General features: G+C 40.7%; 3 protein-coding genes across 4 annotated transcripts; 2 read left to right on the top strand and 1 right to left on the bottom strand.

The window, feature by feature from the left end:
* Positions 1-4,980: 4,980 nt before the first annotated feature.
* Positions 4,981-11,539, top strand: capn10 (calpain 10; the record flags this gene model as incomplete). The annotated part of the gene is made up of 12 exons (XM_083929095.1): positions 4,981-5,127; positions 5,597-5,728; positions 5,868-6,064; positions 6,194-6,417; positions 6,500-6,641; positions 7,442-7,608; positions 7,709-7,965; positions 8,038-8,240; positions 8,894-9,149; positions 9,694-9,887; positions 10,010-10,055; positions 10,528-11,539. The coding sequence occupies 12 exons, from the start codon at positions 4,981-4,983 to the stop codon at positions 10,555-10,557; spliced, it is 1,995 nt and encodes a 664-aa protein (XP_083785221.1). The 3' UTR covers positions 10,558-11,539.
* Positions 11,540-12,246: 707 nt separating this feature from the next.
* eif4e2 (eukaryotic translation initiation factor 4E family member 2) lies at positions 12,247-18,315 on the top strand. 2 transcript variants are annotated; one of them, XM_083927879.1, is made up of 8 exons: positions 12,247-12,337; positions 14,283-14,394; positions 14,479-14,613; positions 14,778-14,882; positions 14,973-15,125; positions 15,217-15,353; positions 17,069-17,144; positions 17,239-18,315. In XM_083927879.1, exons 1-7 carry the CDS (start codon positions 12,318-12,320, stop codon positions 17,115-17,117), a joined length of 711 nt encoding a protein of 236 aa, XP_083784005.1. In that variant the 5' UTR covers positions 12,247-12,317; the 3' UTR covers positions 17,118-17,144; positions 17,239-18,315. The 2 variants fall into 2 exon arrangements, with proteins under 2 accessions (XP_083784005.1, XP_083784006.1); XM_083927880.1 differs by having other exon boundaries at positions 15,217-15,357.
* A 166-nt stretch (positions 18,316-18,481) lies between these two features.
* Positions 18,482-21,733, bottom strand: LOC310957778 (phospholipid scramblase family member 5; the record flags this gene model as incomplete). The annotated part of the gene is made up of 7 exons (XM_083928508.1): positions 18,482-18,508; positions 18,761-18,819; positions 19,033-19,132; positions 19,218-19,329; positions 20,893-21,085; positions 21,188-21,277; positions 21,376-21,733. The coding sequence occupies 7 exons, from the start codon at positions 21,731-21,733 to the stop codon at positions 18,482-18,484; spliced, it is 939 nt and encodes a 312-aa protein (XP_083784634.1).
* Between the last annotated feature and the right edge of the window lie 152 nt (positions 21,734-21,885).

The following is a 21,885-nucleotide window of genomic DNA, read 5'->3' as shown; positions in this document are numbered from 1 at the left end:
AAACAAGAAGGTTTTCTGCCACAGACTGCTTAAAATGATGTTCTTAATAAATGTGTTGCATTGTGATGACAAAATGACCACAGTAGTTTGATGAAAAAGTGTATTTTATTATGTTTGGAGTATTTGTCGTACAAGATGTGCTTGATTAGTCACTTTTACTTCGTGGTCCCATCTGCATCACTCCACTTCCATAATTTTCATTTCATGGTCGTGTATAACACTACAGCAATGGTGATGCGTGATATTAATCAGAGGTGCCGAGTGACAAATTATAAAATCAGTATTAATAATAATTGGATATAAATACAGTAAATACGATGAAAACAGTGAGCGGTCATAATTGCAGACGTGTCTTTTCTCATGTTGCCTCATAATGTTGTCAAAAGGGTCAGCAGGATGTTACGATGTGAGGTTTAAGGTTGCTGACAAACTATTATATTGTAGCATACGTTGTGAAATTCTTAGATTAAAAACCACTCAAAACGTATTACAGCATAATGTGAGTAAAGTCTCTAAATGTATAAGTTTGCAAAACAGCTCCTGTCAGTTTTATATTATTGTAATAGCAAATATGAACCACGTTATATGCAGTTGGGAAGTTTAATTTATGAAAATATGTCATATCACATTTTCACGTGTGAAATTTGAATATCCAAAGTAACGACCGCTCAAATTGATGTAGTGGAGTAATGAGTACAATATTTCCCTTTGAAGTGACCTGTGTTGGAAGTATAACATGTAGAATTGAAGAAATGAAATACCTCAAAGTACTAGAGTAGATGGAAACATAGTTGGATTCCAGCTCTGCTTATTAAATACACATTTGAAAAGTATCGACTGTGTAACATCTAACTTTATCTGTTATCTTTTCATCATCATAACTTCATGCCAGGATAAAAAATAGAAAATAAAGTAGTGTACATGTATAGTGCATCTCTCTGCGTGTGTCTTAACCCAGAGAAAGGGGGTTTTGCGCTACTATTGTGGGTAAAAGTACGCTGTGCCTGCACTGTATGATACTCTTGACCCAATTACATCGACTCTGGTTATTCCAGCCGTAGTTCCTGTCCGTGGGGGAACATTACCTTTGGCATTTGACAGAGTATTTAAATCTCAGTGCCAGAGACAAACCTTTGTCAGTTCATCCCATCGGAGAATTCACATCAGAAAACTGATTCACTGCTGAAGAGAAGCTGAAGAGCGAGGATGGCAAAGCTTACTGTGTGTGTCTCCATAATGCTGGTGCTGCTGGTGGCACTGAGTGAGAGCAGTAAGTATGACGTCAGCAATTAGTTTAGAAGAAATGTGTGCGGTCTTCGCCTGTATTTATCTGTCTTCTGTACTGTTCAGTGGCTCCTGAATTATGTCACTTTTTTTAGTTGTTGCTGAAATGTGCGTAATAACATCTCTTCTTTTAAAGGTCCTTTTTGCTGCACACAGTACCAAGAAAATCCGGTCCCAGTGAAATTTCTGAAATACTACAGAATCCAGGAGGTCACACATCATTGTAACATCAAGGCAATAATGTAAGAAACATAATCATCACACACTTAACAAACAGAAATATCTGCTCTGCTATTAGTAGTAAAGTCTTAACTCGTCTTATTACAGTTTCAAGACATTGAAAAACAGACTTCTCTGTGGCAGTCCTGCCAGTAAATGGGTGAAAACTGCCATGGAGTCTGTGCCAGAGTAAGTTAATGTCTCTATTCCACCGATCTCTGAGCGAAAACAAAGAACAGGCATCGATATTGATACATGCAACAACCTCACGCCTATGTGAATCAATTTCATGTTCTTCTTTTGGTCTTTCTGAACAGAAAACTCTGAGCAGCATCTCCACTCATGGAGGTCACCTGAGGAAATCAACTGACAGACACAAAAACACACAAGATGAAATTTATGTATTACTAAGTCGGATTATGACTCTAAAGCCAATAAATAGAATATTTTTTTAAATAAATGATTTGCTGTTTTTGTGTTTATCTATTTGAGTACCTGGACCTGATGTTTTTGTTTTGTAGAAATTATGAAAAATACTGCATTACAGTTCCTGGATGGCCATAGCCACAGAAGTGAACGAGAATTAGCACGAATGTGTTCTCAAGTAACCAAAGCAGAAGTATTTTTGGATCACCTGAAGGAGGAAATTAAGGAAAAGACAGAAGGAATATAGAAAGACTGATAGAAAAGGGAAAAAATAAGGATGAAAGGAAAGAAACAATGATGGAAGGAAAGCGGAAAAGTAAAATAGTGCTTCTGTTAATACTCTCGTTTGCCTCTGAATCTAATGCAGTCTACTACAACAGCCCTGCAATAAAACCCACCTCCACTGAGGTTCAGTTGTAGTCCAAACCGACTGTATTTACTGTATTTCTAATATTCTCCAGTCTCCATTGATTGTAAAAACAATGAGGAGGAAACATATTTAGGAAAACATAACAGAAAGGTGTTTTTTTGCCAAGGACGTTTTTTAAATACAAGGACTTTGCGTTGGTGTTCAATGCGCACAATAGTTAAAAATAAATAAAACAATAATAATAAGTACTGTAGTCAAGAACATAAGCAGAAAAGTCGCCATAAATATATAAAAGGTGATACTGTAACATACATAACAAATTATTTACAATTTAAAAGTAAAAAACAGCAAAACAGTTGAATCAGCAAAAAGTATGATAGTAGGGATTGTGCTAAAATTTCACAGTAAAGTCCAAGTTGTCCAAGTCCAACGCATTAGAGGTAGATAATAATAATAATAATAAAATGTTTATTTATAGCACCGTTTTTACAGACAAAGTCTCACAGTGCTTGACATGATAAAAATGTTAAAATACGACGCAAACAGAAAACTGAGCAAGCAAAAAATAAATACCACTGTAAATAAAATTAAAAAAATATTTAAAAAGTATTGTTTTTAAAATGATATTTAAAAATATTAAAAAACAAAATGACAAACAAGATTACTGTGTATAAAGTTAAATTAGCTGAGTTTCAACAAAACCTTTTTTTTTCCTTAATTACTTTATTTATTTTTACTATTATTTAGAGGGTTTTTACTCTATTTTGTCTCATTGTACCTTAATTATCTACTTATGTTATATGTTATTTAATAACCTAGTTATTCTACGTCTGACATGGGTTGTTGGGAGGGAGAGTGGGATTCATGTTGTTTTGTTTTGTTTATTTCACTTTAAAGCAGACGCTCTGATGCAACACGCAACTGTTGGACTTTTCTCTGCCTGTCTGCAAAACCTCAATAAAGAAATCTGAAGAAAAAAAAGAATCAGAACAGTATTACATTCATGAATGCGGGCTTTCTTGCAGGACTGTTGCGTTAGACTGCTCTAGTTTCACTTGACATGAGGCCAATAATGTACTTTTCCTGCATACAAACACGTGACACGCTGACAGGGCGGTGTGCAGTTCACGGCACCGCCGGCAGGTGGCGGAAGTGTTCAGCGGCACAGGAAGGATTCACTTCATGAATGAACTGCTGGATGTCCAAACGGAAGAGACTTTTACCAGTATTATTTCATACACAGCCAAATGACATGGGCCTGATTCACATACAACTGTGAATCATAACTACATGTGCCATGCTTTGGGATTAAAAACCTCGGTGTAATTGTCAAACCATGATAATATGAAGCGATACGAAGGTGCATCTGTGCACCAGCCTGCTAAAGCTAACAGTTAGCTGCTGTGTTAATATTAGGAAGTAGAGCAGAGTACGATGGGAAAGATGCTTAAAAGAGGAGAAAGGTAAGATACAGCAACATAGAGGATAGCTGCATAATTACCTGCTATGTTTGTAACATTACAGTTTAATTTAAAGAGGTATTCATGCAGCTTATCTCAGTATTTCCCTGTTGTTATGGTTGTGGCTAACAGTTAAAAATGGGAATTTGCATACATACAGGGTTTAGACAGGTGCTGTAATTTTAATGTTGTGTTTTCAAGGTTTGAAAAATGCTTGAATTTTGGATAAAGTGCTGCATATCTGCATTTCTTTCACAAAATAAATAGTCATAGAATGGGAATTTAATGTATTTCTTATCCTTCTGTTATTACAAAACACACTTTTTTGTTGTCTATAACACAATCCCATCTCTTTTAATGTGATTTAATAAAAAGTTAAATAATAGTTTTCAATATGTATGTATTTGTAGAAATATGTTATTTACCACATCTGTAATGTGCTGGAAAAGCTTGGAAATGGACCTTTAAAGTGCTTGAATTTGATCTTGTAACAAGTGTATGAACCCTGTACATACAATGGTGTAGCAGTACATATCCATTTTAACATTATATTTCTGTAGTGGAAGTACTCAAATGTAATTCAATTTTAAATTAAAGTAGCAATAGCACAGTGTACAACTACTATGTTACAAGTAAAACTCCTGTTATGATATTATCCTATTCAAAGTATGAAGTACTCGCATCAAAATATGCTGCAGAATTACTCAATATGCAGAAACATATACACGTATATATATATATATATGGAAAGAGACATTGAGACATATATACATATGATATTATATTGAATGCATTGATGCTTTAATGTATGCATCAGTTAAAAGTTCCAGCTAGTAGATTTGGAGCAATTTTAATTACTTTATAGCTTGTGAATGTCTTATATACATCACATTCTACTTATCGATCATATTTTGTATTATTAATTTGAATCTGGAAAGTGACTTAAGTAAAAAGTACCATAGTATTCTCTCAAGTGTGAGTAGAATTTTTAAAAAGTATCAGAAAATGGAAATAAAAGAAAGGTACCTTGTACAAATATTCACAAAAAGCACAGTATAGTTGCAGATAAATAGGCAACTTCCACAAAATCCCAAATGTAGCCTACAAAATCTAATGAACGTGTTCTCTTTTGTTTGTTTACAGGTGTAATACAAGTGTGACATGTACATGGAGGCCGTGAGGATGGTCACAGCTGACCAGGTTGAAACAGAAGCAGGAACCATGAAAGAAGAAGCGGGTAGGGCAGCGTGTGGAGCCGAGGCTCTGTTTGAGGACCTGGACTTCCCCTCTGACGACACGTCCCTGTTCTCTGACAGCTCCACGCCCATCACCAGGCTGCAGGGAGACATCGCCTGGCGACGCCCACAGGTTAGACACAATGCCAAGGGGAAATGGGAAATGCCACCAAATATGCCATGTGTTTTCTCATGCGTTAATAATGCTGTTGTTAAGATTGTGGGATTTTGTTAGTATCCAGTGGCTTTCTTCCTTTTTGGCTTGCGACCAATTAACTTGCATCACCTGTCACAGGTTGATGTGTTCAACAGAGGAAGGATTTCCCTCATCAGGTGGTTGGTTTGATTATGAAAGAGTGCATACGGGTTCAAATGTATTGTTGAGTATTAAATTAAGAGCAAATACTGTATATGTATTTTTTTTTTAACAAAATGATAGTGTGACAGTGACAAAACAATTTTATGCGAGGCCCTGATCTCCATGTTAACAACTGATTAAAGTAATTGTTTCTAACATTTATTCAGGTCCCCCAAATCCCAGGGTTAATGCAAGTTTTGTTTAAATCAGCGTATCTTAATTTATGTCTGTTTCATACATCCAGGAGCTCTGCCAGTCGCCAACTCTCTTCCCTGACAACTTCAACCTGGGTCATGCAAAACAAGGCTTGTTGGGAGACTGCTGGTTTCTCTGTGCCTGCACCTTTTTGTTCAACAACAAACATCTATTGAACAAGGTAGAGCTACAAACAACTGTATTAGAAATGATAAAGTAACGTTGTTGTCCCAAGTTGCATTGAATACTGTATGTATGCCATAAGCATGTTATCTCTTGTATGTCCTATTCCGCTTTATATAGTCCATGTCTCTCTGCAGGTGTTGCCTCCAGACCAGCCCCAGTGGGGTGACAGCAGGTACAAGGGCTCCTTCCAGTTTTGTTTTTGGCAGCAGGGAGACTGGACAGAGGTGACCATCGATGACCGCCTGCCATGCATCAATTCCACTCTCTGCTTTTCACGCTGCCACTCCCCCACTGCATTCTGGGTTGCTCTGTTGGAGAAAGCCTATGCCAAGTAAGTAACCCAGGGAATTTCCTGTCTTAACTCTCAGTTAAACAACACTGTGAACCTTATGATGCATTCCCAACCACATGTTTAGTGAATTTGGAAAATCACATTTCCCGTCTCTTCTGTCCACTTTAGGTTTCATGGCTCATACGAGCGACTGTGGGCGGGGCAGGTGTCCGAGGCCGTGGTAGATTTGACCGGGGGTCTGGCGGAGCGTTGGAGCTTGGGAGAGTCAGAGGAGGAGAAAAAACCAGAACAGGACAGCGACCAGGTCAGAAGGAGAAGGCTGGACCTGAACCTTCTGTATCCAGTGAAAGACCAGTGTGCGGTCAGCTGCTCCACTCACAGCAGCCCCGGAGGTCGGGAAGAAGTGTTTTCTTTCAGATACAAGTGATTTTGATCCTGTGTCACATCACCTGATTGCCTTGATTACTGTCATAGGTGCCAGTGAGATGGGTCAGTACCATGCGCTGACTGTCATGGAGTGGTTGGATGTGAAGACGGTGTCGGGGAGCAAAGTGATGCTGCTCAGGATCAGAAACCCCTGGGGAAGATGCTGCTGGGGAGGGGCCTGGATAGGGAGGTAGGCATGTGTGTCATGATTAAGATTAAGAGGTATTAAAGAGATGAACGTCCAGACCACATAGATATGACCTATGTGTCGACAGTTTAATTATCTGAAAGTGTTATTATGAATGCTTGTGAGCTGAATTCTTAATGGCGGTCTACGGTATCAAACCACATCAATAACTATATACCCTGGAAGTCTGTAGAGACAGTGCACTAAAGCACCTCTTAGACTTGATTTATTGTGTTTTGGGACAGCCAAGGCACCCACATGTGCACACCTGTAAAATCCACAAGTGTACAAGTGAGAAGTCCAGATATTTGGATTCAGCCCCAGACCTAGTCCACCTGTAGTTGGGTCATTTTCTATGCTCTACGCCATTCGTCCACAGGCACACTGTGTTTTATGTCACTTAACTGAAAAAGGATCTTTTGGAAAACCTTTGGAAAAAAATGTCATGCAGTGACAGATGGGGCCATAATATTGCTGGTTCTAACCTTGCTAACAGGACTTTTTACATGTTCTCACATAAATTTACGGGTACTCTCCCACTACAGTGTATCGAGGAACAGAGGAGTCCTGGTAGCCTTCGGTTAATAGCTTTTTTCCCGCTTCTGATTTGCCAACATAGCTTAAGGGTTAGGGTTATATCGCCACCTGTTGGTTTGGCATGACAGCTGTTTTTTGCGTTTTCATTTGAACTGAAATGTTCTTAAAACAACACATGATTTTTTTGAGAATGAAGTAGGGGAAAAAAAACCTGTTTTCAAAAATACTCGTCGCCCCATTCACGCAGTCTATCTTTTTGTCTGCAGTGGTGTGGGTTGGACATCTGTCGACTCTGTTTCTGCCTTGGACCTACAAGCCAGGGTGGCCGAGGGCGAGTTCTGGCTGGATGAGAGCGAATTTCTGTCCCACTTTAATGATGTCACAGTGGGCTACCCCATCAGTGATGAGGGACACCTGAAGAGCATCTATACTGGTAATTCCCTTATTTTGCCAGAGAATGTCTTAAACTCACTGCTTGTGACTTATTTGGCACCCCTTTTTAACCCTTGCTTTTTAACTTTTCTCTACGACAGGAAATCTGCTGACACACAACCACCAGCTGGCTGGCCGCTGGGTGAAAGGGCACTCCGCTGGTGGCAGCCGAAACAGCAGCAGCTATGGCAGCAACCCAAAGTTTTGGCTCAAAGTGTGTGAGAGAGGAGAGGTCCTGGTGTCTCTGCTACAGCATAGAAAATGGAGAACCACGGAGACATACGCACAAATGCCACTTGAGGAGACCAAGAACACAACACACCAGCACTACCAGGCTATAGCTCTACACATGTGGAAGGTTTGTGCCATCACTTTTAGGGAAAAAATGGTTGTGTCGTCATTGCATCACATCACGTTTTTCTGTCACTAGGTGGAGAAAAGGCGTTTTAATCTAAGCTGGATGTTGAACAAACCTCCTTGTGCTTCTACTCACTGCCATGCCTATGAGAGAGAGGTGGTCCTCCACGGGCAGCTGGAGCCTGGATACTACCTGCTGATCCCCAGCACCTACCAGCCTGGAGCTGAGGCCCGCTTCCTCATCAGGGCCTTTTCCTCCTCTTCCACATCCTTGAGGTAAGGACCATTTAACAGATTGATGAAGTCTTCTTATCCACGTAAGAATCATGTTAAACATGCAGCAAATCCAGGCTATTTTTCTTTTTTTTATAATAGAAAATAAATCAAATAAAGTTTAAACATAGAGATTAGGGAGGTTTCATTCCATCCTCAAAAAGTTTAGATACTTTTAGACGTGTGTGTGTGTGGATGTTATTTTTCTGTGGAACCCAAAAGATGTCATGGGAGAAAAATTGCACAAACATTATGAATTCAGTCTTTCAAAACTGTGAAATTGGATGTACAAATTAACAAAACATAATGTTAAACAATAAGTTACATTGAACACATTTTAATGGATGTAAAAAATAACAATCTCTCCTTCCAAAATCAAAGTAAAACTGCTATAAGTTATTTTGCCCATTCAACACTGTTGTGTTATCTTTAAGAACAATAGTGTTAAATGCTATGTTCTATAAATATGTGCACATGATTTATTTATTCATTAGGGAGCACTGACTTTCTTTCTCCTTGATTTTATGATAAATGACAGCGAGTAAATGGGGACATCTGCTGGTCACTTTTTTACCGCACATTTTTTTCCTACTTCCATGTAAAGTGCTGTGATTGAATTGAATTATTCCAGACAACAATGTTGGTGTCCTCCTCAGTGCCCTGAAAAGCCCAGTGCCTTCACTGCCATTGACATCAGATGGAGAGTGGGAGACCAGTTACTTCCGGGGCTCGTGGGTTGAGGGAAGGACGTGCGGAGGAAGCAGGAACTTCCAGTCTCACTGGCAGAACCCCCGCTTCCCTTTTACAGTGTGTGATGAGTCAGCCGTGACATCAGGAGTTAATGTCAGGATTACCCTGCACCAGAGCCGCCCTGACACTGACCTGCACCCCATTGGCTTTCACATTTATAAGGTCTGTCAATCAGTAAGGGAGATTACCAATGTCAATACAATGTGTACAGTATGTTATAACATCTTTGAAATGTTCACTCGTTTTGTCGGTTTTAACACTCAAATCTTAAGGTGTTTGAGCTAGTTCGAAACTTCTTCAGAGATTTTTTTTGTCTGTGAAGACCTTTTTCATGCTCTATGCTTCTAAGGGGGAAAAAAACAAAAACGGGTATATTTGTTTGCTTAATTGGAGGGAAATGTGCACACTAATCAACCTTAATGATTTTAAAACATCAATGTAAAAGTGCCAGGGATAGCTCAACAAATAATTTGCATTTTCAGTCTGAACACAATGAAAAAACTTTTTTGGGTATACTTTTGATTTGATTAACTTTAATAACAATAAAGATCTTAAATAATGCTGACCTTGCAAACACTACCCTACGGTCAGCATTATTAAAAGTTAAATATTAAAAAACATTCTTAATATACTATATATTATAATATAATAGCTTATGATTGTACGTCTTCAGTATCTGAGCATTTCATCTTCACTATCTATCTAGTTCCCAGAAGGTGAATCTGAGCAGGCATTACCCAGGGACAAGGATCCTGCGGCCAGTTGTGTCCCTCACTGCTACACCCAGGATGTCAGTCTGGCCTGCTGTCTTTCTCCCGGAGCTTACACCATAGTGCCATCCACTTATCAGCCTGACTGCTCAGCAAACTTTACCCTCAGCCTGGCTTGCAGAATGCACAGGTTGGCTCTCTTCTTTTGTCTTAATCTTGTAATCAGAACGTGATCACACAGCTAATAGCAGTAGCATCAGTTTGTTATTGCTTTATCACTGCCAGGGATAATAATGGATGTGTCTCTTTCAGGAAAGTGGTGAAAAGCCAGGAGAGGCTGGGAAAAGCCATTCAGGAGGTTTGTTAGCTTAAATCAAGTCACTAAGTATTATGAAGTGCTAAATGTGTGGCTGGCTGATAAATCTTTATTTCCCCAGTGGCACATTCATTCTGTGAAAACATAAGCTATATACTATAATAAAGCAGAATCTTTATCAGTTATCCAATTGGAGATAGATGCATAGATGGCTAAAAGATGCTGCTCCTTTAACTCAAAACAGAACATATAACTACACAGCCAAAAAGACTAAAGCTTGAATCCATTCAAACATTCAATTAAAAGCCAATTATTAGTTGCAGCCTTGGTGTTATGTTACATTGTGGTAAAGAAACTTTCTTGTAACATGTAACTGTTTGGCCTCCAACAAAGCTCAACAGATCAATCCCTTATACCTAACTTAAACCCATACTTTTAAGTCTGCAATTGTGGTCAGAGGATTGCGGCATTGAATAATCGCTCTGTCTTGCTTTTGTCTCTTTCTGGGCGGCAGATCTCTCACATCTCTGTGATGCAAAGCTAGTTCTCTGGGACGTTTGCTGCTCCACTGACGTCGACTCAACTCCCGGTGCCTCTTGGCCCATGATGAAAGAACCAGTTCTCCCATCCACCCTCACCACGGAGGGTGTATGTGTGTGTGTGTGTATGTATGTGTGTACACCACCAGTCAGATTTAGTGGGAATGTGTGTGTCGGGAATCCTGGAAACCCCTTTATCCTGAACCGCTGAGGGTCAGGGCTGATGGGCAGCCACACACTCATCGGCGATTAGAACATCAGAGGTTGTGTTGGGCTGGGCTGCTAATGAAGTATGACGGGACTGGCTGGTGTAAACAAACAGCCACAATTGAAGAGGGCCGCCGCTGCTCTTGCTCATTCACTCACTGGTGCGCCTGCCGGCCCGGAACAAAGGGCCCTCTCATAAAGGTCCTCCCAGAGGCACAGGGAGCAAGGGGCAAGGGGATGGTCTCCGACTGCAGAACCAACCAAACCACACCACACCATACCGTGCCATACCATGCCAAAGCTTCTCTCCCATCCCTCACCCCCAGACACTCTGCTCTTTACCTAGCTCGCATTGTTTGTCTCTAGACACAGACGGGGTTTTCTCTGTCCCTCATCCCCAAACATGTCCCTATCCGGACTAACACTGAAGTCAGACTGGACCTAAAGAAGTCCACTTTGTTCCTGACTTCATCCCCCTCACCCCTCCTGCTCCCTTTTTGTTCCCCCAGACTCGGTCCACAGCTCTGCCTGGACCTGAACAGAGCCGCAGTTTGAAGTTGCCGCAAGAACAGATGACAACAGACGGATGGAAGGGATGAAACGAGGGATGCGGCAGATCAGAGGAGGCCGGTTCATATGAAGAAGCCGCCGGCCCTTTATTTTTTGAGCTGTGGTTGTGTATGTGTGGCGGTGGTGTGTGCCTGCTCGTAGCCATGTCTGTGTCCAAGTCACAGGGTTTCTGATTTTTCATTGGAGACCGTGTGAACAGAGACTTTTAGACAGCTGTAATTAACTGATTAGAGGGGTACTGTACTTTGTATTTATTATGTTTGGGAGTAAGATGTGATCAATAAAATGTTAAAACATAACTTGTGCTTATGTGTCCTATACTTTGGTATGATTTTGGCTTTATTTATGTATATATTTGCCTTCATGCATGTTTCCAGTGAGTAGTAGTGGAAAGTAACTAAGTACGTCTACTCAAGTAGGCCTACTGAACATAAGTACAATTTTGAGGTGCTTGTACTTTACTTGATGAATTACATTTGAATCTACTCTAACTTCTACTCCACTACATTTCAGAGTTAATATACTTTTTACTACATTTTGCAACTTTTATTACTAAATTCTTTACAGATTCAGATTAGAAATACACACATATCAACAATTTTGTTATAGTTTCAGATATACAGCAGAATATAAAGTAAATACAATCAGTACCTCCTTTACCAGCTGCAACATTAAAGTGATATTTAAATTAAAACATCAATAATTATATAATAATATTCTGAAATGGGCCATTCTGAATAATGACTATTTTTACTTTTTGTACTTTAAGTACATTTTGATGCAAATACGTAAAGTACTTATTCCACACTGCTAGTGAGTATAAATGAATAAGTGAAAAATAAATGAGTAAAGCACTGTCACCCTTGACGTTCATGACCACCACCAACACACAGCGTGCGCGTACATGTGCGTCTGCTATGCGCGCCGCCGTTCCTGCGGAATTCAGGAGGCTGTGGTCGGACTCCGAAAAGCTCCCAACTAGAAAATAATGAACAACAAATTTGACGCGTGAGTAATCAAAAGTTTCTATAGAATGACTACCAGAGAGTGCCCCCCTCTCTCCTCCCCTCGGGACTGCACATTAACGGGGGAGCGTAACGATAATGAAAGCTGTTTCGTGTAAAAAGAGAGGTGTGTCAGCTTTATTGCATGGTCCTGCATGTGTGTGTGTGTCGTTTGGCATGTCAACCCACATGACATGAGAGCGAGTCAACACACACACACACACACACACACAGGTGCATTTAAAACGAAGGGAAGAAACAGCAGATAGTATTTCATAATGTGTAATGTGCTGTGTTGTTAGCTGTAGCTTAGCCTGGCGGAAGGCGGACAGGCCGTGAATCCTCGGTGTGGCAGTTGTTGAAAGGCCGTGGGAGTGCGCGCAGTCTCGGTTCTGAACTAGACTCCCGTGGCCCCAAAGTACGGACAGATGACTTACAGTGTGTTGGGCGATATTCACGGTCAGAGTAGTTGACTTGCAGATGTGTACGTGCGCATACCATAATAGTCCACATGTTTAAGTTTACAGGTTAAAAGCACACTTGAGTTGACAGTTTAGTTTACGCAGCAGTCCTGCACTGAATCATATCTTCATCAAGGTTATAACATTTGTTTTCTTCACGTTAGGTATTTCTAATATTTTGTCTGCCCCATTTCTATCAATGAGGGCAGACACTGAATATTAGAAATGCCTGTTAGACAGTAACATGCAGTTCAACATAAACAAACTACAGCGTTACAAGTCACCAAACACTGGCTACGCACTATTACTAACGCCATTATACTCCGGTGGTGCGCCAAGAAGGTGGAGTTTGTACACCAATTAAAATGCTGATACCCCGTTCAATTCAAGCTGCAGTAGTGGCGTGTACGCCTACATTAGGGGTGCCCAAACCTGCTCCTGGAGGGCCACTACCCCGCATGTTTAGGTTACGCCCTGCTCTAACACACCTGATTCTAATGATATGCTCGTTATCAAGCAGCCGAAGATTGCCACAAATTTAGAAAACCATTAGAATTAGGTGTGTTAGTGCACGGATAAATCTAAAACATGCAGGGCAGAGGCCCTCCAGGAGCAGGTTTGGGCACCCCTAATGTAGGCGACCACATGGCTGATATAAACACAACAGGGCTATTACAACTGAATTAGCGAAAACTTTAAAAAACACAAACACAACAGAGCAGCCAGCAGGTGATCGCTGGTAACTTTTTAACCTCTGGCATCTTTATCTCGTTACTGATCATTCAGCCATCCGTGAGGAACTCGGAGTAGAGCCGCTGCTCCTTAGCGTTGAAAGGAGCCAGTTGAGGTGGTTCCGGCATCTAGTAAGGATGCCCCCTGGGCGCCTCCCTAGGGAGGTGTTCCAGGCACGTCCAGCTGGGAGGAGGCCTTGGGGAAGACCCAGGACCAGGTGGAGAGATTATATCTCCACACTGGCCTGGGAACGCCTCAGGATCCCCCAGTTAGAGCTGGTTCATGTGGCCCGGGAAAGGGAAGTTTGGGGTCCCCTGCTAAAGCTGCTGCCCCCGCGACCCGACCCCGGATAAGCAGATGAAGATGAGATGAGATGAGATGATCATTGAAACAATAATCTTGATAGCTCTGACAGAACCATGCTTTGTTTAAGATGACGCCTAAATAACTTCCCCCTGGACTTATTAAAGTATTTCCGATCTGATTCTGATTCTCCCGCTGCCCACAAACGTCTTCCTCTCTAATAAGGAGCTACGCTATAGCTGTTTATAGATGCTATTTACTTCTTGCCGGATGGCTGACGTAAAAAGGAGCGCACCCGTTGAGTCAACACCTTTCCAAACAAACAAAAACTGAACTTTCCTGATGTTTCAGACTTAATTACTGTCAGCAAAGTTGTAAGTCTCCCTTACCTTAAATGACGTCAATGCATGACACAAACTGTGTTTTCGCTGCCTATGTTCTCATCAAATCCAGTCTGAAAGATGATGACAGTGGAGACCACGACCAGGACCAAGGCTCACCGAAAAACAGTGAGAAGGAAAAAAACGAAGACGAGGACAAGGAACAGAACATCTCCAAGAAAAAGGTCAGCCCATTAAAAAACAGCTCATGTGTTTTTGCAGCTTCGGAGTGAATTGTATGGCTTAGTCACTTGTCTTGTTTTCTACAGATGGTGGTTCCAGGGGCCGGAGAGCACCCTCTTCAGTACAACTACACCTTCTGGTACTCCAGACGCACCCCAGGGAGACCAGCCAGTACCCAGAGCTACGAGCAGAACATTAAACAGATTGGCAGCTTCGCCTCGGTAAGTCCCTCCTCATGACCTCTTTAGATGGGATATACAGTAGATATAGAAGAAATGATCTTTGAATTTGTTTATCACCATAGCCAGGCACAGCACACATCACATCTATGAATACAAGCACTTGCTGACGCGTGTTGATATAAACATTTCTTCTCCTTCCCAAGGTGGAGCAGTTCTGGCGTTTCTATAGTCACATGATCCGACCAGGCGACCTGACAGGCCATAGTGACTTCCATCTCTTCAAGGAGGGCATTAAACCTATGTGGGAGGTGGGTAGACCGTATCTTGTAATACAGTGAATCTAATTGGTTTTGTAGATAAAAAAGCTGACTTTAAAAACCTGCCAATATTTTATTTAGGATGACGCAAATAAGATGGGTGGGAAGTGGATTATCCGTCTGAGGAAAGGCCTGGCATCTCGGTGCTGGGAGAACCTGATCCTGGCCATGCTCGGGGAGCAGTTCATGGTTGGAGAGGAGATCTGCGGGGCCGTAGTGTCAGTCCGCTTCCAGGTAAACTCACAGACAGACACAAAAGCACTTGTGCCCTTAGTGCACTGCCTACGTCAGTATACTCAGTGCTTTCTCTGCTTCTGTTCTCCAGGAGGACATCATCTCTATCTGGAACAAAACAGCCAGTGACCAGGCGACCACTGCCCGCATCAGAGACACCCTGCGCAGAGTCCTCAACCTGCCTCCCAACACCATCATGGAGTACAAGACTCACACAGACAGCATTAAGTATGTATGTCTAATCGTTTTATTATTTACTCTCTCTCTCTCTCTCTCTCTCTAAAATTAACAAATGCATGCTCATCTACATTTCTCAAATTTTTGTTGGGATTACACTTGAACTGTTACACTTTAGTGGTGCTTTAAAGGTATAATAATATTTATTGCTTAATTTTAGTGAAGACTCAGCATTCAGAGTCGACCCCTCCTCTCCTCAATAGCCAGAGAGAGTGAGAGCGAGCTAGAAAGTGAGTGTAGAGACCGAGCTCTGTTCACTGAGGAAAGTAAATCAGAGGAATAAAACAGTATTTTCTGATTGTTTCACAGTGCTTGCCTTCAAAGCACAAATACACACACACACACACACACACACACTTCCGCACAACCTTGCTAGAAGGTGCCGCATTGTCAGATCATATCATCCATTATCATAGGTTATGATAGGAGAGGGTTTACTTTTGTACAAGTTTATACATTGTTTTTTTAGGATAATACTACACATTATACCTTTTTAAAGAGCAGAATGATATAAACATTGATAATGGTTCTCACAGCATAAGTGTAATTCCAGCGCAAAAAATCATCCTATGGTATTTTTTTAGCTCTCACAAACATTAAATATGCCATTAAGACAGTTTTTTTCATGTAACAACTATTAACGGAGAAATCAGGGATACGCTAACAACCAGACGTGGCTAACACTGATTAGCTCGGGGCAGTACGGTGAAGGCATTAAAACACCCTTTTTAACCACTAATACTGCTCAAAATGACACCAAACCTCTGCAATAGTTCGAGAAGAGTCCCTACACATAAAACAAAGCACCAATGGGCTCCTTCTTTTTGAATTGCATTTGCTAATCGACTTGAATGGACTTTCAAAACATTCTTTTAATAAACTCCGGGTTTTCTAACTACATTGTTAGTGCTACCTTTTATGTGCAGGGACTCTTCTCATGCTACTGCAGAGCTTTGGTGTTATTTTGAGCAGTATTAGTGGTTAAAAAATGTTTTAATGCCTTCACCGTACTGCCCCGAGCTAATCAGTGTTGGCCATGTCCGGCTGTTAGTGACTGTTTAGTGACTCTCCCTGATTTTGGCATTAGTAGTTTATCCATGAAAAAAAAAACTGTCTCGATGGCTTTTTTGATATATATAATTGCCGAAAAAGTCCATGGAATGATTTTGTGCCGGAATTACACTTTAAACCGGGAGATTGTTGTGGTAATTTGTTTATTGATGATCAACAATTACAAAATTATGCTCATCACAGTTCCTTGAATGGGAAATTTTCTGCTTGTAATTTGAAAATATTTGGGGTTTTGTTTCTGAAAAAATCTGCAATTTTAAGATGTCAATTTGGGCTCTGGCGCATTTTATCCAAGAAACATTAAAGTTAGAAATTGATCAACTCTATAATCGATAATGGAGATGTTTGCTGCATTACTTTGGAGTATTACTCTTACTTTTCTTTGGCAATTATGATTTACTAATTGGATGCTTTATTACAGCATTCACTGCTGAACTCAATGTTTCCATTGTTATTTGCTGTTTTATATGTTATAAAAGAAAGAAAAGTAAAATGCAACCATGTGTGCAACTCCATCATGATTCATGTGCTTTTGCAGTAAATTGATGCAGTTGTAATTCTCCCATTGAAAACACCTACATATCCAAACAATGTGTTTATTTTGAATGATGATTTGCTGCATCCTTTGTTCGAAGAGCATGGGAAGACTTCCATGGACTGGTGAATGCTAGTGGAGGACGATAGCCGCGCACACAGACAACCTCTGCAAGAGTAAGAACGGTTGCCAGTTTCAGGTGACAGCAATAGTTTCTCTATGATGTTCTTTGTCTCATGCTCATGTTGTTTGTCTCTGTTTGTGGTTTAGGTGTGTGTATATGTGATGTGCTGGGAGATGACGAATCCAGGGAAGGATGCTTCTACATGGATTGGCACTGTGTAATATGAAGACAGCGCAAGAAGAGCATTCCTTCTTTGCGTCAAATTGGAGATGAACAGAAGAGCCTGTCAACGGACCGCTGAATCATGCCGAAGAGAGAGATATGCGTTATTTTTAATCAACCAGAAAAGAACGAAGCCTCCAATTTTTTTTTAACGCAAGTTGTAACATCTGTTAACTTGCCACCAGAGGGAGGCCATGTGACTGGGGTTTGCTTTTCTGGTCATAAGCTTTTAACAAAGTGTACTTGACAAAATACAACAAACCCAATCTGTTATAATACTAGATCTGATTTTATTGCTAAACATAACATCACCCTTCCTGCTGTTTAAAATGAATCTGTTTTATTGGGACTCGAACAGGGTTGCAGGTAGATGTTATTTTATTACCGTGGTGTATTTTAACTACAGTTCCTCTGGTCATTTCGATATAGAATGATTACTATTATTGTGTATGATATATTTGTAAATACAGTCCGCTTTAAAGATCACTTACCGGAATCGGCAACGATTCTCCATCTTTGATCAGGATGTTGAATCCCAAAGGATGAGGACCATCCTGTGTTGGGCAGAAGGTTGTATAACCGGCATCTTAAGAATGGACTGCCAAGCTGCCTAAATCACTGTGCCTGGCCTCGAGCCCGACCCAAACCAGTTTTCCCTTGTGTCTGTTTTGTCTTTATCCTGCCTTGAAAGAATCCAACAGACTGGCTTGGCTCTAATGTCCTCAACAAAAGATGTATAGGAGTCCTTAAACACTGACCTTTTATTCTTTTCCCATTTTGTAGTAAAAGAAATGAAACTAGGGTCAGGGTTAAAAGTTTTTATTCCTCTGGAGCGTTTTTTGGTAACCATTTCAAGAAAGCGCCTATAGTTTGTTGAAAAACTGTAATGCTGCCCGTGTATGGTTGTGTGATGATGGGTGCAGGTGTGTGTGTCACAAGTGAAGAAACACTGTTGGATGTACACCTGATGGATTATAGCAATACATGTCAAATATGCATCTGCTGCTAAAGCTGGTTCCGTTTCATTTTCTTTCATAAATGTTTGTTGACACTGATTTTTCAAAATGTTACAAATACAATTAATTTATATCGTCTCGTAGCACGAAGTGACTCAGCTGGTTACTCTCAACGTTGTCAGTTTTACTCTTGATTGATCCTTTTCATCGATCAGCTCATTTCAAAGAACATATAATTCTGTAGAAAAAGAATAGTGAAAACAGGTGAGGGATTTAATCATAGAGGACTTTTTCACAGCAGACATTTGGATGCGTCGTAGTTGGTAAATGTCTGTGTTGTATGCTGCTTTCCCAGTAAACCCATATAGTAGCATGCACGTTATCAGAAGTCTGAAACTGAAGCATTTAAGTGGATTTCAGTCATCTTTAGTTTCATTATTTGCACCTCTATATTCCTGCCTCCTATGATAAGATGAATTATTATATTTACCAACAAGAAAGTGGCTGCCAGCATCAGCAGTTTAGTGTTTGATTCCATACTCAGTGGCACTGGAAGACAAATTAAAAAAAACAAAAAACATTATGACGGTGGTTTCCAAACTATGGGGTGATCATGGCAAAATGTGGAGTGTTGCTAAAGTTAAATAATTGTTTTTAACATGTAAAAGATGTCTCATTTTCATTTACACAAAAGGAACTTATGATAAAGTTAGGTTAAAAGTTCCACATTATGTCAACTTGACTTTGACGCAAGTTACTCACCCTCCAACCCCAAATATTCATGGTCCATGTTACGTTCCTCATTGAAGCCAGGCCATTTCTTCCATATTGTGCCAATTTTCTCACCAATGCTGGAGACAATCTGGTGGATGATTAAGAGCCAAAAATACTGATTGAAATACACTTCCAGGCACATGTTTTATATTGGGTTGTTTAAATGTTACTACCTGGAATTGCTGGTTGGAGAAGCAACGGTATGGACAGCAGGAGCCCTGGATTCTGATGGTTGATGCACCGTCTGAATCACACACTTCCAGGAGAGGGGTGAACATGCTCCACCTGCAATCACAGTCAGCCAACACACAACAACTTTTCTTACATAATCCTGCAACCTGGCAGATACACTGGCCAGTTCTTCACACAGTGGCACAACTCCGGTCTTGATGCTTCATTGATCCCATTTTCAGCTGTCATGATTCTGCAGCACCAAAACCATTGTTTGGTTGGTGTCGGAAGAGTTCAAACTGGGGCATGCTTTATTCAAGTGCAACTGAAAGAGTATTTATACCAAGTATATTTCTGGTGAGCGAAACCTCTGCCAGGTCATTGTTAATTAGGGACAATTTAATCGTGTGATGCTTCTGGAAAACTCCAAATTCGACACACAAAGCCAAACCTACTAACCCTGAAGTCAGATTCAGGCCAAAAAAAAAGAAGGAACTATTTTGGTTTGACTACAGGAGAGTGTTTGCTTCCATTCCTCCCATTAGCCGACATTCCCATTAGGAAGGAGGCCTGCATTCCTTCCCTCCCATGCAGCCCAGGGCAGCTCTGTCGGTGTGTCTCCGTCCCAGCAGCTGTTTTGTTCAGACTCCCAGGTTTAGACTAAACCCCGGCTGGGTGGAACAGTAAAAACTCACAGTACTATTTACAGACAGGCCCGGGCATCTACGGTGGCTCAGGGTGTCCAGAGGCTGGGATTGACATGGAAAAAGGCTCACATGTTCAGTCTGAGAATGTGGAGTATTAACACTGCTGTACAATATTCAGTATTCTGATATTTGGTATGAAAGAGTTGGAGCATTCAACCAAATGACAAAAAACATTAAAGATTACATTTAACAAAAAATGAAGCGCAACATCCCTGTCCATAAAACGTTAAATCACAGAAACATCAACAGTTTTAACAGGGAGTATTTTCTGATAGACATTTAGAACAGAAACGTTTTTTGTTTGTTTGCTTTCCAGTTCTGTAAGTGCCACAAACAAGAGCCATTCACCTCCGCAGTATTTCAATAGCATCATAAATCACAAATCTCACTCTGTTTTTGTGATTTGAGTGAACTGATCCTTTTATTATTATTTTTTTATTATTTATTAATGAATGTATCATTAAAATATCGTATCTATGATTAGATACAAGAAGTACTCATCCTTTACTTAAGTAAAAGATTTAAAATGAGAATATAAAAAAACAAGTAGAAGCCCTGCATGTAAGATTTTACTTGAGTAAAAGTACTATTATAGAGCTATTATATTAAGTATAAGTATCATCAGCCAACTGTGCTTACCAAAAGTTAAGCACTTATAATGTGGAATTGTTAATTTATTATATTATTGGAATATTATTATCTATGCATTAATATGGAATTTTCTAATTTTAACCACTCCTGGGTAGTTTAATCTATAATAATGCACCATATTTTACAAGATGATCTTTACATGTAAATTATGCAGAGTAGCTAAATATAGGTGAAATTAAATAACACATAAAATGCTATAAATGGCATTAAATATAATACACTATGGAGTACAAATTGTATTTAAATAGAGCCCTTTAATTACTTTCCCCCACTGCTGAAGTTAGACCAGGGCAATAGAAACAGATTCAGACTGTCATACCTCTGACATACAGTGCCAACGAGATGTTTTTGAGGTGTGTAGGCTTTCATCTCCATCAAGCAGCAGCCGAGGCAGCAGGCATCCACCCTAAGGGGCCTTTCAAAATAAAAGACCTGCTGGCCCTGACAGTCAAAGCCCTGCAAGGAGCAGGCCCGAGCTGGACCGCAACACTGGAGACACACACAAGAACTCTCTGACAGGGGGGAGAGATCAAGGAGAGATTGATGAAAGACATCATAACCCACTCTCTCTTCATATGAGATACAGATGAATGTCGCTGAACAGGGATCAATACCTTCCACAGCCACAAATAACTGTGACCTGCTGCTTCTGCTGCTGCCTCTTGTGCGGATGCTGTAGATCCTCCTGGGAACACACTGTGGACCTACAATGCCAAAGCATTACTCATTTAAAACAGAAATCTCTGCACTTGAAAGATTTTGTGTTACACACAAATACACTGAAGTAATCCCTCTGACTCACCTTGCAGCTCGGGTCTGCCAGTGATATGTATTTGACTGACTGTTTCCAACACAGACATGAAGTGTGATGCTGCCGCACCTCCAGGCCACAGCTCCTCCACCCCTGGTCTGCTCACTTTCCCTGGTGGCTCCGTGCAGCCGCTCTTCACCTTCATCCCAGGAGTCAGACCGGAATGCTGCTGCTGCTCATCATCAGATTCCCAGTCAGGAGGCGTTTGTTGGTGCTTGGGTTCAGGTGAGTGAGTGGGGCACTCATATGAAGGCCCACAGCGGTTCTGGAAAGCTCTGAAGATCATCTGGATGTGCTTCTCTCGCTCCAGTCCACCAAATGGAAGAGGCTGATTTGTCACCGCTGACATGGTGTAAAACTGAAAGATGTGTGGAACTCAGTAATAACACAACAAAGACAGTCGTCCTGTGTGACAGGGGTGTGTGACATAAGGGTCCGACGTCACTAGTTTACTCTTGAATTAGAACTGCAATGATTATCGATAGAAACTGGGATTTTTCA

The sequence above is a fragment of the Echiichthys vipera genome (assembly GCF_963691815.1).
Source record: "Echiichthys vipera genome assembly, chromosome: 15".
Lineage (NCBI taxonomy): Eukaryota > Metazoa > Chordata > Actinopteri > Perciformes > Trachinidae > Echiichthys > Echiichthys vipera.
The sequence above is the reverse complement of the archived record's forward strand: the minus strand, read 5'-3'. Positions and strand labels throughout refer to the sequence as shown.

Excerpts from the sequence above, each read along its gene's own strand:
- eif4e2 (XM_083927879.1), top strand. The coding sequence starts at position 12,318 with ATGAACAACAAATTTGACGC. Across the intron at positions 12,338-14,282 it reads ATGAACAACAAATTTGACGC|TCTGAAAGATGATGACAGTG; the intron begins GTGAGTAATCAA and ends CATCAAATCCAG. Across the intron at positions 14,614-14,777 it reads AGATTGGCAGCTTCGCCTCG|GTGGAGCAGTTCTGGCGTTT; the intron begins GTAAGTCCCTCC and ends CTCCTTCCCAAG.